This window comes from Pleurotus ostreatus (assembly GCF_014466165.1).
Source record: "Pleurotus ostreatus strain PC9 chromosome Unknown scaffold_7, whole genome shotgun sequence".
NCBI classification, from domain to species: Eukaryota; Fungi; Basidiomycota; class Agaricomycetes; order Agaricales; family Pleurotaceae; genus Pleurotus; species Pleurotus ostreatus.
The window spans coordinates 3,143,493-3,157,509 of NW_023503162.1; the positions used below are offsets into that span (position 1 = coordinate 3,143,493).

General features: G+C 51.8%; 5 protein-coding genes across 5 annotated transcripts; 2 read left to right on the forward strand and 3 right to left on the reverse strand.

The window, feature by feature from the left end:
* Nucleotides 1–1,774: 1,774 nt before the first annotated feature.
* PC9H_010299 (uncharacterized protein) lies at nucleotides 1,775–2,440 on the reverse strand (the record flags this gene model as incomplete). Its single annotated transcript, XM_036779793.1, has 2 exons — nucleotides 1,775–2,259; nucleotides 2,332–2,440. 2 exons carry the CDS (start codon nucleotides 2,438–2,440, stop codon nucleotides 1,775–1,777), a joined length of 594 nt encoding a protein of 197 aa, XP_036629182.1.
* A 22-nt stretch (nucleotides 2,441–2,462) lies between these two features.
* PC9H_010300 (uncharacterized protein) lies at nucleotides 2,463–5,197 on the reverse strand (the record flags this gene model as incomplete). The annotated part of the gene is made up of 6 exons (XM_036779794.1): nucleotides 2,463–2,696; nucleotides 2,743–3,079; nucleotides 3,814–3,912; nucleotides 4,605–4,676; nucleotides 4,724–4,850; nucleotides 4,897–5,197. 6 exons carry the CDS (start codon nucleotides 5,195–5,197, stop codon nucleotides 2,463–2,465), a joined length of 1,170 nt encoding a protein of 389 aa, XP_036629183.1.
* A 190-nt stretch (nucleotides 5,198–5,387) lies between these two features.
* On the forward strand, nucleotides 5,388–6,887 carry PC9H_010301 (uncharacterized protein; the record flags this gene model as incomplete). The annotated part of the gene is made up of 3 exons (XM_036779795.1): nucleotides 5,388–5,520; nucleotides 5,581–6,648; nucleotides 6,700–6,887. The coding sequence occupies 3 exons, from the start codon at nucleotides 5,388–5,390 to the stop codon at nucleotides 6,885–6,887; spliced, it is 1,389 nt and encodes a 462-aa protein (XP_036629184.1).
* Nucleotides 6,888–8,312: 1,425 nt separating this feature from the next.
* Nucleotides 8,313–9,553, reverse strand: PC9H_010302 (uncharacterized protein; the record flags this gene model as incomplete). Its single annotated transcript, XM_036779796.1, has 6 exons — nucleotides 8,313–8,443; nucleotides 8,495–8,826; nucleotides 8,912–9,102; nucleotides 9,161–9,313; nucleotides 9,368–9,476; nucleotides 9,534–9,553. The coding sequence occupies 6 exons, from the start codon at nucleotides 9,551–9,553 to the stop codon at nucleotides 8,313–8,315; spliced, it is 936 nt and encodes a 311-aa protein (XP_036629185.1).
* Nucleotides 9,554–9,739: 186 nt separating this feature from the next.
* Nucleotides 9,740–11,658, forward strand: PC9H_010303 (uncharacterized protein; the record flags this gene model as incomplete). The annotated part of the gene is made up of 2 exons (XM_036779797.1): nucleotides 9,740–9,820; nucleotides 9,844–11,658. 2 exons carry the CDS (start codon nucleotides 9,740–9,742, stop codon nucleotides 11,656–11,658), a joined length of 1,896 nt encoding a protein of 631 aa, XP_036629186.1.
* Nucleotides 11,659–14,017: the final 2,359 nt, after the last annotated feature.

Here is a 14,017-nt window from a genome sequence, read left to right on the forward strand (position 1 = left end):
TATCTATACATTGTATTCTTAGGTTGTTCTATGGGGGGACAGTAGATTTAGGCAGTATCAGAAATTTCTCTAAGCGCGCATCGGGACACATTTTCTCCCACACTCTCTTTAATTACCACCAAACTGTGACTATCTGGTCGTGATTTGGTAAAATAGAGACCGGTTCAATACTATTTGGAGACATGTGAGCACCAAACGTTCCCAAATGGAGACCGATGACCACCAACACGTTTTTACTGAGGTTGAGGGCTTATTGACTTTCTTCAAAATGTGAAAGGTAACTGCAATGAAATTTCACCACTGAAAACTGGTTGAACACGATCTAAATGGGGTATCACTTGATTGTTGTCACACATCTAAATGTAGCGCCCTAGACTAAATGTAGCGCCGAGGATTACACGATTTGTCTCGCTAGTTGTGATTTTACTAACTGGACCCCCAACTGCTAGTTGGGGATCCCGAACAGGGCCTAAAATTTGCCTCTATCTGATAGTGCTATGGCTGGAACTCTTAGAGCGATGTTGCGCTCCCCGTATGTGTTGGGTTAGCAAACACACGGCGAGTCCATCGCTAGCCAAATACGGCTATCCGTTAGCCGAAACGGGTAATGCAAGTTGGCCATGCGTCAACTTGCACCGTTTCCGTTTCATGTCTCTTATCACGCCTTTTACTACTTACATCTGATTCACTGCCCACGCGCACGCATGCGCGAGTCGCAACCATTATATATGTGTTCCTTCACTTTTCGGCACCTCAGTCATTGTACCCCCACAATACTGAGGTGAGCCCTTTTTGTCTTTACCTATCTTTACTTAACGCGTACTCACTCGTACTCGTAGTTTACTATTTCTACAGGTACATGAATATAGAGTCATTGTACCCCCACAATACTGAGTTTACTATTTCTACAGTATGCTCGTCAAAGTTGCTCGGGGGATGCTGCATGTGACTCATGTCACATGCACTACCATTTTGGGGGGGCCTCAACTCCGGCCGAAGGGTGGGTGGGCATCAGAGATAATTTGCGACTCAGTAGTGACTACACATTGGGGAAAGAATTTCTATAGTCTAGAATTTGGGGCGAAAGTAGGGCTCAAAATCCCCAAAAGGGGTACACACAATTCGAATTTTTGGTCCAAAAATTTTGGCCACACCCATTTTACGTGGGAAAAACTTCGGACATTGTTTTTTGAGCTCTTTCGGTGTCCTTGACTATGAATCCGTCAACAGTTTGGCCAAAAAAAAATCCCAGTCCGGCTCCATCAAAGTTGCTGTTTTTGATTGTCCTCGACTGTAGCATTCAGACCACGTCCATCTACGTTGCTCAGGCTCTTCTAGTAGGACACATACTGCCTCTTCGCAGCTCTCACCTCTCTCTTCAAGTCTTGGCAGGAAAACTAGGTCAGTAACGGGTTCCTGGCTGCTCCCTCTCAACGAAATAAGTGTATTTTCTGTCCAGCTAACTGTCGTCAATTCTGTAATTTCTTTGCTTGTAGAAGGCGAAGTGGGGATAGACACGATAGGCTGCCCTGACTTAGTTGAGCCTTGGCGCGCTCAGGTTTCCGAAGAGTCTCTATCGATCTGCAAACGGCTGTAATATCAGTTTCATTCTCACCCCGCCGCCTCCTCCACTGCGCGCTGCCTCTGCAGCCTCATCGACTCCGCATCGTGCGTCATCCCAAACGGCTCGCTGATTTTATAGCTCGCTGTGCTTGAGGTTGAGCCCCGTAGAACACGCTGGCTCTTGCGATGCCCGAAGAACGTCTCCCCCTTCTCACCAACTGCCAGCACTTCCAGCCTCCTCCTCATCCACCGACGGCGCCGTGGCTGGATGCGGGGCGGGTTGCGCAGGATATTGCGCCGTGACGTCAAAAGCGATGCGCTGCGCCCCCACAAAATCGCGCGCTTGAGGCGCCACCACCACCCCGCACCAGTCGATGGTGGAACTACGCCCTCCCGCACCTGCTTGGACGAGTTCGTGATGACGGTGGGCGCGTCGTGGGCAACGGGATGGGGTCGAGGAACTGCGCTTGGGCGCAGGTGGGGGCAGCAGCGGCGTTGGCGAGGATGGGCAGGCGAGCAGGCGGTGCACTGGTTGAGCAGTCAGGGTGGCACGACGTGCCATGTGGTTGATGGGGTGGGGTGGTGGAGAAGGTGTTCGAGGAGCAGGATTGCACGCATTTGCCGTCTGGGGTGGCGAGCCGGACAGGCAGAACTTGGGGTCACCGGCACCGGCGCAGGAGGTGTGGGAGTCGCATGCTATACAAAGAAGAAATTACAAAGAAGAATTCGTTAGGACAAAGGAAGGGGGAAGAGAAAGGAAGGGGGGACGTACAAGTGCAGCTAAAATTGTCTTGATACGATGAACGTATGCACGCCCCCCTGTGACAGACTCCAAGATATCATCCATACAATATGTGGTACATGTGCAAGAAAGCATAGACAGCGAGGAAATCAGTACTCTAAATGGTCATGGCTTGGAAAGATTGTTGTTGTTGCTGCTCCTCCTCCTGCTGCCGACGTAGCCGCTCCTGCTCGAAGACCACCTCTGGCGCAATCCAACCCTGCCGCTTGCGCGCAATCACCCGTTGCAGACGAATGTACGTCCCATACCTCGCGCCCCCCAGCTCCTCCGTCGCCTTCTCTTCCAGCTCATTCACAACACTTTCCGGCACCCTTCCAGAAGCCATGAAAGCCTGCAGGACACATTAGCATCAAACAACACAATGGCGACAACCTTACATAGATATCCTCGCGCATCTCATCGCCCCAATGTTTCCATGGCGCTTGCTTGCACCACGGCGCAGTCGGGATCCAGTGGTCTTGGTAAATCACCTCGTCGAACGCACCATGCCTCTCAGCCCATTCCTGCAGGTGGTTCGCAGCATCCGGGGTCCCGCCACGCTGATCCACCGCCGTCTCCGCGTACGCGAGCCACCGCGGCCACCACGGTTGCTTCAAAGCCCCAACCGGCACAGATATCTGCTGAAGCCTTTTGTTGTACGAGTGGAAGTCGAATTCCATCAGCTCGACGTAGCCTCCCGGTTTCAGCGTCCGTGCTACTATCGTTCCAACAGTTCTTGAAAAAGCACCCAGTTCTTGAAAATGGGATTTTTGAACTCTCCACAACATGTATGAGCTCGTGAATTTAATATAGTGTAGGTATATGCTATGGGAACATATTCCCGAAGTCCTGGTCAAATTAAATAAGGCATTGACAGTAGGGATTTTGGTTAGTGTAGGTTTCACCCATTATATGATGCTAGGATACTGGCACAATGGATTCAGCAAGAGATATTCATGTCACACATGAAGAGTATATATATATGTAAAATGGCCTCTTCAATTTGTTATCTATTGCCGTACATGAGCAGTAATTCAATGTCGAGGGGAGACCGTGAATGAGCTCCTATCAATTACAGCTCCGATGAACCTTGGCGCGCAACATCTTGACCTTGCGCTCTGGACATTCGGCAGATTCGGCACGGTTTGCGGAGACTCAAATATCTGTGATCATTCACACTTTTTCAAGAAGTGGGTGCATTCTGAAGACGTCTGCCGGCATCGCATTGTACATTTCAATTAAATCAAAAATCACTCAGGAAAAATCGACAAGCTAGCCATATATGTGAACTAGGCTTGTGCCAAACCCGAGGAGAAACGAAGGTCTGGAAAGACTACAAAAATATTCCTCCTGAGAGGTCCCAAAACTTTTTCAAGAACTGTGGGAACGATAGTATTTCGTGGATGAGCGCCGGGAAGTCCTTGATCTGATCGCCGAGTCAGCCGGCGTATTAAGCCATGTAGCGCGACCTTACCCCAGACGAAATGAGCCGAGCGTGGACGAAATCAAAGTCGTCGCAGAAGTGCTGCAGGCCGAGGTTGATGTCATCGACTTTGCTTCTGTTTGGGCTATCAGTTACGTGTTTATGAGAGGCGGAGTGGCGCAGCATGATGAACGAAAGAATAGACCCCGAGAGGAAAACATCCCACAAAAGATACAGCAAGCGGGCTGCCAAGACAAGCACCATGCTGAAAACATGGAAAGGGGCACTTCTGAAGGGAAATAGGCATCCAAAGAACTGATGGACTTGGGCAATGCAGCGACCTACAAGCCGGTCACGACAACGGATGGCCAGGTCCACACGAGCAGCATACGGAGTCTAGGAAAGGGAAGCAGACCCTCGAAACCCAGCGCGAAGGAGTTATTTCTGGCCCCAAGTCATAATAAACCTTCGCCGCGAGGAGCGTCGCTTTCGTCTTTCGAACACGCCCAAAACTGGAAGGAGGAAACAGAAACATCCGCCGACAGCCCTACTGTACAAACGCCAAAGCCAGATCGGCCTGGTGTGTCATGGCATGGATCAGTGAGCAGTGCGTAAAGCAATTCTTCGCGGTGATTACAACTTCAAACAGCTGATCGACGGATCGCCAACAGAAATGACGTGGTTTCGAAAGGCAACTTGGACCCCGGTCCAAGTGAAACGCGCCACCGAGAAAAATGAAAATGAAATAAAGAGGCAGAGTGCCGTACCTGCAGTTAAAAGGCATGTCTCTGCGCAATTGAGTGTGTGTGAGAAAGGCATCAGCGAGGAAATACCTACGGGGACTGCATTGGGACCAAGTCCACGCCCACGGCGTCACAATTGGGAAAGTCGCGTGCTATTTCCATGATCCTAGCGCAAAGCTCAGCGTAGCAAGTGACCACAATTGAAGCACTCACCATGTTCCACTTCCACATCCCAAGTCCAGGACATTCCTGAGGTCTCCAGGGAAAGCTGGAGTAAGATATTCTCGAACCACGCGTGGGCATTTACCCATGACCTGGATAAAGAGGAGGTGCTGTCGATCTAACCGGCATCAAGTTACGTTTACGAAAGCGAGATAGTGACCCACCCAAACGATCGAGCTCCTCGTCGTCTGCAGGTAAGCCATAGACGTCCGAGGTGCTGTTTATCGCGCGACCGTACTCAATCTTGAATGTCGCTGCTTCCATTGACGAGGTCATGGACAGCACCGAAGGTGCTGGGGAGTCTGACCTGTTCGAGTCCGTGGTGTAGGAAGTCCCTGAGCTCATATCGATGTCGCTGGGAGAGCTGAAGAGCGAGGACACGGTAGACCGCATGTCATCGTCGTCAGAGTCCTCGTCGAGCAGCAAGGGCTTGAATCGAAGAAAGTTATTGGTCACGACCGACATGTAGAACGACGAAGGGAGTGAAGGTAGTAGTGGTATTACGTCTGAGAAGACAACCGGCTACTCTGATTGTTTCGGGGAATCGGGACGCAAATAAATAAATAAATAAATAAATAAATAAAAGGGTTTGAGGATTTATATATAAAGAGAAGGGGGCGATATTCCCACTGCCCCTCTCACTTTCTCTGCCAACATGGACTACGACGATTCCTGGTGTCCCGTATGCGGCAGACAAATCATCCCAAAGCGCTACCTCGTCCCCATCCCGCTCGACGCACCCCCCGCTCCCGCTCCCGCCCCGCCCCCGAGCTCGCCTCAGTCATCTCGTGAGTCCCGCCCCGCCCGCTCTACTGACCTTCCTTTTTCTCATTCCTACCCGCCATCAGCTACCAAACTCAACGATAAAAAGTTAAAAAACACACGCACGACTGGCGGCTTTGCTCAGGGAACGGGCCGCGTCAAGCCAAACGGCGCCCTTAAGCCACCTCCGCCACCCACACCCGCCGTCGAGACAAAGACGAACTCAAAGGCCCAACCCCCGCGCACTCGATTGGTGATCGACCCCGCCCCACTCCCGCTCTACTGCTCTGATGAATGCAGAGTCGCAGACATGCACTTCTCATCCGACATACTCCCTCTTGCCAACGCTACCACCCGCGAGTCCTTTTCACGCTCTCCGGAGCCCATGTCCGCTTCCACCAACTCTTCCAGTTCTACAGTCGACTCACAAAACTCCAGCAGCTCACGCTCCGGTTTTCCGCCTCTTCCCCCACTTCCCCCTCTGCCTCCCCTTGTAACTTCGGCGTCGGTTTCGCCACCCTCGTCTGCAGACGAATGGGAGATCTCTCCCCCTGTACCTCATAAGCCCTTCGACGCCAAGAAGATGCTGCGCAGCCTCGTTCCAGAGCCCCGCAAACGCCAGCAATACGGCAACTACATCGCCCCGCCGGAGCCCCTCAAGGAGATTCGCGGATGGACCGATGGCTCGAATGCATGGAGAGCGACGGTTTATGGCCTAGTTGACACGAATCCATCCGATTTGGCTGCGCGTCCGGAAATGGAAGAAGTCTACCGCAAGCACAACGCTTGCGCTCATCGCTCGAAGGGTGTCTACTCAACAGTTGGGACGAAGGACATCTCCACTATTCCCACCCCAGCACCTTCGCCCCGATCGTACGAAGACGAACTCCTCCTCTATAACTATCACTCGTCCTTCGTCCGCGCTCGTTCACTTACTCCATCGTGTGCGTCAGGCAAGTCGCGATCGGCGCCCACCAAACAACGACCCTTGGTGCACCCGCTAGCACAGGGGAAGCTTCTTGCACCCAATCTCAAGCTTCGGGATCACACTGGATCGTGCCCAAGCCTTTCGAGTTCCACATTTCGCTCTCCCTCTTCCAAAGGAAGTCAAGTAGAGGATGGAGCTTATGGATACAGGCGTCCTGTCATTGAAAGTGAGTAGCGTGGTGTTCTTTGCATTATCGCAGTCTCTTATCGTCCTCTAGCACGATCCTGGTCATATGACAACGTTCCTACCTATCAACCAATGAAGATGCCGCCCTCCATCAAGAAGAGGAAGGTTAAGCAAATGGTTGATGGGGTGGAGAAAGAAGTCACCATCGAAGTCGAAGTCGAGAACAATGGCAAACGCCTCTTCAACTTCCCCGACAAGCAATACTACACCCGGCGATGAACGGCGGTGGACTCCTCACCCACAACATCTCGGCTCTGGCCTTCGCTTCGTCTCGCCGTTCAGGTTATACCTTGCATCGATGATATCATTACATCCCACATATTCCCCATCCTCATCCCTCTCATCGCTTCAACTTTGGGACCAAAAGTGCCATATCATCTTCCATTACTTTATTCAATGTGCATCTTCGAAAGGATTCCTTGTACTGTTTATTATGTACTTTGTACGGATTTTCTACGATACCTTACGGATTTCTTTTGTTCATATTTGTACTAGCCGCCGCCGAACGTTTACCACACGCTGCCAGCAGGGCTCCCTCTACGCCATACCTTCCGCCGCCACATCGTTCAACGTCATCGCCGCCGTTGCCCTCATGTATCATTATGCCGTTTGACGCCTCCTCACACGCATCGCAATCGACCATCCTACCTTACAACTCCTCATGATCAATTGTTTATATCTCCCCTTCCCAGCACCATATCGCTATCACTTTGCTATCCTTCCGGTCACTCTTCCTGATTCTGTTACTTGCTCACGAGCGATATCACCGCATCCTCGTCGAAGTCCATGGATATTCTGTCTGTACATGTTGTGTATATATACAATATTTTGCGTGTCTACGGACAATGAACACGAATAATACAGTGGTTCCACGAAATAGATAAGCATAAGGGATGGGAGTGAATTTCAAAACCTCTGGGTATGTTCAGCAACACTGTAGATTAGTAGTGTGTCTATCATCGTCCATTTTTTGGGCACCAATATATATCCCAGAGAAAATAAGAGTGTAAACAAGAACAGGAGAACTTCGATAGCAGTTGCGAGGTAGATGAAAGGTAGATAGGTAATGTCCAAAGGTCCGTTGTGTATGGTAACAAAGCTATTATTTCGGGAGTGAACTAGTCGCAGGCGCCCGGAGTGTTTGGTGTTTTACTTGAGCCTCCATTTTGATCCTTTGTTTACGAAAGTAGTCGTCTTTGAGTTTGAAGGAATTCAAGAGAGAAAGGAAAGCGTCGGGGGAAGATAGGAGAAGCGAAGAGGGTGGATGATGAAGTAGCTGGAGGACGGCCTCTGTGCTTGTAGCTTCTAGGATTTGTCGACGGCAGGTGCTGATGAGGGCGAGACCGACGCGAACAAGGAACCTCCCTCTTCGTCAACACGCTCCCTTCATCGTACGTTCAGCGAGTGTGGGATCTCTTTCTGTTCGAAGGTGAGCCCGTTCCTCCACCATTTCTCACCGATTACCCGAATATGATATACAGGTATCCCGTAAACCTACGATCTGTGAGTACGGAGCAATCACGAGGAGAGGCTGCGGCGTACCAAGGGAAGCAGATAGCGGTCGGATTAAGGGACATTGTCGTGAATACTTTCTTGGCCACCTGAGGATCATTCGCCTCAAGTGCCCGGCTGAACAGCATGGCGTCAACCTCCATCTGTGAACTGCTCGAGGAGAAATAGGGCCGAAGATACGAGTCCATCAGGGAAAACGAACGTCCAAAATCTGTCTTCCTCAGGTGCCAACAACGGGATATTCCCGACAATCAAGGTTAGACCTACATCACGGTCAGTTGAAAACACGAAGAGGCGAGTTAATCAAAACGCACCTCGACTATATTGCACATCTGGAACCATGGTCAAGTACGCTTCGAGTAACGACATCATGGACTCCCTCATCGTGGGGGGTTGGGAGTTCTCTCGAATATACGCTTGCACGTCCCTTTCGATCTCCTTGTAGCTCGGTACATGCCCCCTCTTCACCAACTGCTCATATACCTTCGGCACATTCTTTGCCTTCCCGTCCGTCAGATGGATCCGCACCAGATACCTCACGGAGGACGGGACACCCTCTACTAGAAGCTTCTTCACCTTCTTATTCTTCCTCGCTTGCGAAGCAGGTACGGACGACATCAGCGCAATCCACCGGAGCTCCCTTTGCCTATGCCCACGAGAAAGACATCGCAGGACTACCCGTTCGCAAGAGTCCACCAATAGTCAGTTCTGGCTTGCCTAGATCGATGGACCCTCCGTCCTTCACGAAAGACGAATCTTCGCTGGTTCTTGCGGAATGAAGGTGGCTGAAGCTGGGTCGTACAAGCTCGAAGTCCATGCCCTCGGCCTGCGCTGTCTCGTACTCATTATCGATCGAGCTTGCGGCGATGCTGGAGGCGTCATCTTGTCGACTTTGCTTTCGCCAAAGATTGGGCAATGATAACTTCGAGCGTAGGGATAATTGACGGGTGACCATTGGTGTAGGCGAAGCTCTAGCGTACCTCTTTCATCCCGATGATATGAACGTCGCCGTTTACGAGTACCCGAGTCCACTCAGCTGCTTTCGGGTCCGATTTCGGAAGAGCTGTGAACGAAACGGTCTTTCGGTGCAGAATTGTAGGATAAGTCTTCGATTCCAGCGTAATAGGCGATTCCTGGGTCAATCAAATGAATTATTCTGAGATCGTCCCTCGGGGAAAGAGGCGTACTGGTATGATATGAGCCGAGATCCATTTCTCGACGTTCCTCTTCGATATACTATCAAACTCCTCTTCGGATATCGTCACGTCGCCGCTAACCGTTTCAGGTCCTTGATGCCTGGGCCACCGTTAGAATTTTGAGACGACACGAAGTAAGCGGAGTAGTAAGACTCACGGTTTCCGATGTAGTGCCATAACGGCCTTGTTCGTTGGAACGAGCAGCGTGCTGTTGACGCCCTCATCAGAGAAGATCGCGCACAATTCGAGTTCGCGTGCGTATGAGTAAAATATGGACGCAGAAGATTCAATTGTCAGCAGGTCGGCTAAAGTTGGTTTCGAGGAGGTAAGGGGTTCAAACGAGTTTGATGATGGGTGTCCGCCATGGGGAGCTGGTCGTCGACGGAGGCGTATGCGCCGGCGAGGAAAGGGAGAAAGACTGCGACGGGGCTTTGGAACTTCATGGTGATAACAGGTGAAGGCGCCAGACGGCTGCATTTGCCGAACAAGGACCACGAGCACGTGCGGACGCCTTTTGGCTTCTTACTCCCACCAGCTCGTTTAGCGCCCACGCTTTCACCATATCGCTTCCTCAAGCTAACCAATTCCCTCCCAACCCCGGGGCCTCTAACGCCCAGCCAAGCGGTGGATTTCAAACCACTGAGGCCTGGCCCCAATTGCTACCGCAGACTCCACCTCCTCGCCCGCCCAGCGCCTTCGAATCCGAGTTCGGAGACCCGAAATCAGTGCCAAACCTCGATGACTTCTACGTCCCCATGTCCGACCGCGTCGACGCAACTCCTACGCGAAAACGTGCTAGAATCGAATCAAACAACGCCCTGCCCCCCCCCACGCCTCGTCGCGCCTACTTTACGGCGATCCGTCGGGGTGGGGGCACTCGAGATATGTCATGCACGGAATGGAGTCGGGCCTGCGTAGAGCTGCTTGGCGATATAGTAGACGGTGCCAGAAGCACGCTCGGTTGGACCGATGACGGCGATGCAGTAGCAGAGGTCCTTAGCGTCGCTAAAGCACTCAAGAACACACTACGCGAGATCGACAGCATGGTGTCGGTTGACGATGACATCTTCATGTCCCAACCTAGCGCGCCCGCCCCGGCCCAAGATAAAGGTTTTGACGGATTCAAATCAGAGATTAAGGATCTCTTCCTCAGCATGGAGGCTAATCTCTCCTCGCGGATTTCAAATGTGGAAAGGCGGCTCGGATCTGTCCCACTCCCTTCTTCCGTCCCCAACTCAACCAATATCACGCCCACCTCACGGCCACAAGCCCCCACCCCATCGTCGTATGCATCAGCTGCTAAGTCAGCTCCTTCGAGTCAACCCAAGCCAGCCCAGCAACCTAAGGCCGTCGGCCTGGCCCCGGCTTCGAAGTCAAACACAAAGTTCGTTGTACGTTTCCGAGGTCGCCTACCCCCCGAAGCCGAACGCAAATCCTCGCATGTTTTATTCCATGCTCTCAACCACGCTTTTAGCAATAATGCTGCCGCTCGTAATGACGGCTTAGAAATTCTTGGTGCGGAATGGAACCGCAGCGGTAACATAATTCTTACCTTCCCCTCCCACGTTAATCCAAACACTGTATATAATCATATTAATCTGTTACATCCCATTGTAGATCACGGCCTCGACGAGGTCATAATATCGCACGACACGAAATGGTCCAAGGCAGTTTGTTCGAGGGTACCCTCCGTAGGCTTTGATGGCCATTATTGGGACTCCAAGGCCCTTGGTGTCCTCCTCAGGCGCAATCCAATCATCAAGAGCCTCAAAATAACCCAGGAGCCTCGCTTCGTGTCCAACCCAGCCGAAGGATTGCCCCCAGTCGCGCCAGTTGTCTTCGCATTTGAGGACCCGGATGGATCAAAACTTAAAGAACTATTCAAGACCCCCATCTTCATGGATGGGCGCCACACCCCGGTACGTCCTTGGAGAGAAAAGCCCAGGCTGACCCAATGTGATAGATGTCAAGGCCTCGGCCATACGGCAAAGCTATGTGCCAAGCCGCATGTGTGTGCTAAATGTGCGCAAAGGCATCCAACGACAGAACACAATGTCTACTGTCCTTCGGTTCTCAAAGATGGTTCCAGCTCATGTAAATGCACGCCTAAGTGTGCCAACTGTGAGGGTGAACACTGGGCCACAGATGGCTGCTGCCCGGAAAAGCGCAAATTCGTCCCTCGACTTGTTCCCCCGCTGGCCCCTCCTCCGCAAATGGCACTGCAGCCCCAACGACAGCCACAAAACCCCCCTGCCCCACCACACATGCAGGTTGATGCATGAACAACCTCCCCCCGTCGAGAATTGTGCAGCTCAACATAGCGCGCTCCTCGGCGCGCACCCACATTATGCTTAACCACTTGACTGATACTCACATTCTTCTTCTTCAGGAACCATGGTATGGCCGCATCGGATTAGATAAGGCAGACACGTCCCCAGAGGGTCGGCCCATTAATGGCTTCACAGCCTCGCAAGCCTGGGAGTCATTCGCGCCTCTAGCGCCTGGGTGCCCCAAGGTCGCGACATATGTCAAACACAATGTGGCAGGCCTCAAGGCAACTCCCCGCCCGGACATTGCTAAGCATCCAAATCTTTTGCCTGTTGAAATTACTTACGGCGGCTCAACCTTTCTTACAGTAAACGTCTATAACGGCGGCAATGGTGCAAAAGCTGAAGCAGTAACAATGCTGTCATTCCTTCCTCTCAGTCCTGCGGTGCCAACAGTAGTAGCTGGCGACTTCAACCTCCATCACTCGGCTTGGTCAATTCCCCCGTCTGCCAACCAGCAGTCTGCCGAAGACCTTCTGGAATGGGCGACCGACAATCTCTTCTTTCTGGCTAATCCTAGGGGCGTGCGTACAAGACTCGGCGCCGACGGACAGCGTGATTCAATTATCGATCTCGTATTCATTAACCGTGCGGCCGTGGACATGTCTATGTTTAGTGCGCCAATTGTCGACGAGAACCTCTCATTTGGTTCGGACCACAATGCCATCGTCTATACAGCTCAGCTCCCACCGCCAGTCGAAGAAGACTCTCCGTCCGATTTGGGAAAGCGGCTGGATCCAGAGAAGCAACAAGAGTGGTCAGCAGAATTTTCGGCCCGTATTCGAGAAGTCACAGCCGGCTACAGGAATCCAGAGACAGCTCAGGAGTTAGATCAGCTCGTGGACAGGTTAGTTGAGTGCTACGTTCAGGCTACTAACGCTTGTATGCCAGATTGCAAGCCCATAATGGCATAGGCCGCACGGTGGTGGAACGAGGACTGCCGTAAAGCAGTTGAGGAGATGCGCAATGCCCCCTGGGAGGACAAGCCCAAGCTCCTCAACCACATGCACCGCATTGTCAAGAAGGCTAAGCAAGAATGGGCTAATAGTATTCTTGAAACAGCTACTCCGGATAATGTGTGGCGTCTGGCAGACTGGTCTGCAGGCAAGCGCAAGACTCGTGTCCCGCCACTCATCACCGATACTGGTGTAGCAGCGTCCCCAGCTGAGCTGGGAGAAACTCTCAGGACTGTGTTCTTTCCGCCAGTGCCGCCGCAAGTTGACATCTCGCAAGAGAGTGATCCGCAAGCCAAGCCCGTTAGGGACTTTATTCCAATATCGGTAGATGAGGTAAGTGATGCATTACACAGCACATCTAACGTCTCTGCTCCAGGACCGTCTGAAATCAGCTATCGCCTCATCAAATGGAGCTTTCCCATGTGCAGCCGTCTTCTCACAGATGTTTTCAACGCCTGCCTCCGTCTTGGACATCACCCAAAGGCATGGCGAGCAACTATCGTTGCCATTGTCCCAAAACCAGGCAAGACGGACATGTCTCAACCTCGGTCGTATCGCCCAATCTCGCTACTGGAATGCCTCTCCAAGCTCCTGGAGAAGGTGGTCACCCGCCGCATTCTATTTGATGTAGGGAAATATCAGCTCATTCCTACTAACCAGTTTGGGTGCAGGGACCACTCGTCAACAACAGACGCTGGTGTCACCCTCGTCCACGATATTCAGTCAGGCTGGAAAAAAGGACTAACTGCGTCAGCGTTAGCGTTTGATATTAAGGGGTTCTTCGATCACGTTCACCATGGTCGCCTCCTTGAAGTCCTACGTCTGGCTGGCTTCCCCTCCCAGGTTCGAGCGTGGATTCAAAGTTTCATCTCAAATCGCCAAATCTCCATACGAATCAATGGGTTCAATACCGACCCATCGATTAGCTCAGTCGGGATCCCTCAAGGTTCTCCCCTCTCCCCAATCCTCGCGGCGCTTTATACTAGCCCGGTAATTGAAGTGTCGATAAGGTCTAACATGTCGGCACTTTATTTTTACGTCGACGATGGTCTTTTGGTGGCTTTCTCCAAGTCGATTGCAGATAACATACACCAACTTCAAGCTGACTTTCAAACCATTAACGGTGCTCTCCAAGCGGCCGGCCTTTCGGTCGACCAGGGGAAATTTGAAATCATGCACTTTACTAGAGCTAAGTCTCCAGACCTACTCCCTATTCACATTCGCCTTGCGCCAGATAACTCGCTAACAGTTTTCCCCAACCCAATCATGAGGTGGTTAGGCTTCTTCCTTGACCGCAAGCTCGAGTTTAAAGAACATGTTCGCGTCATGTGCAACCGCACCATGTCAAAGGTGCAAGC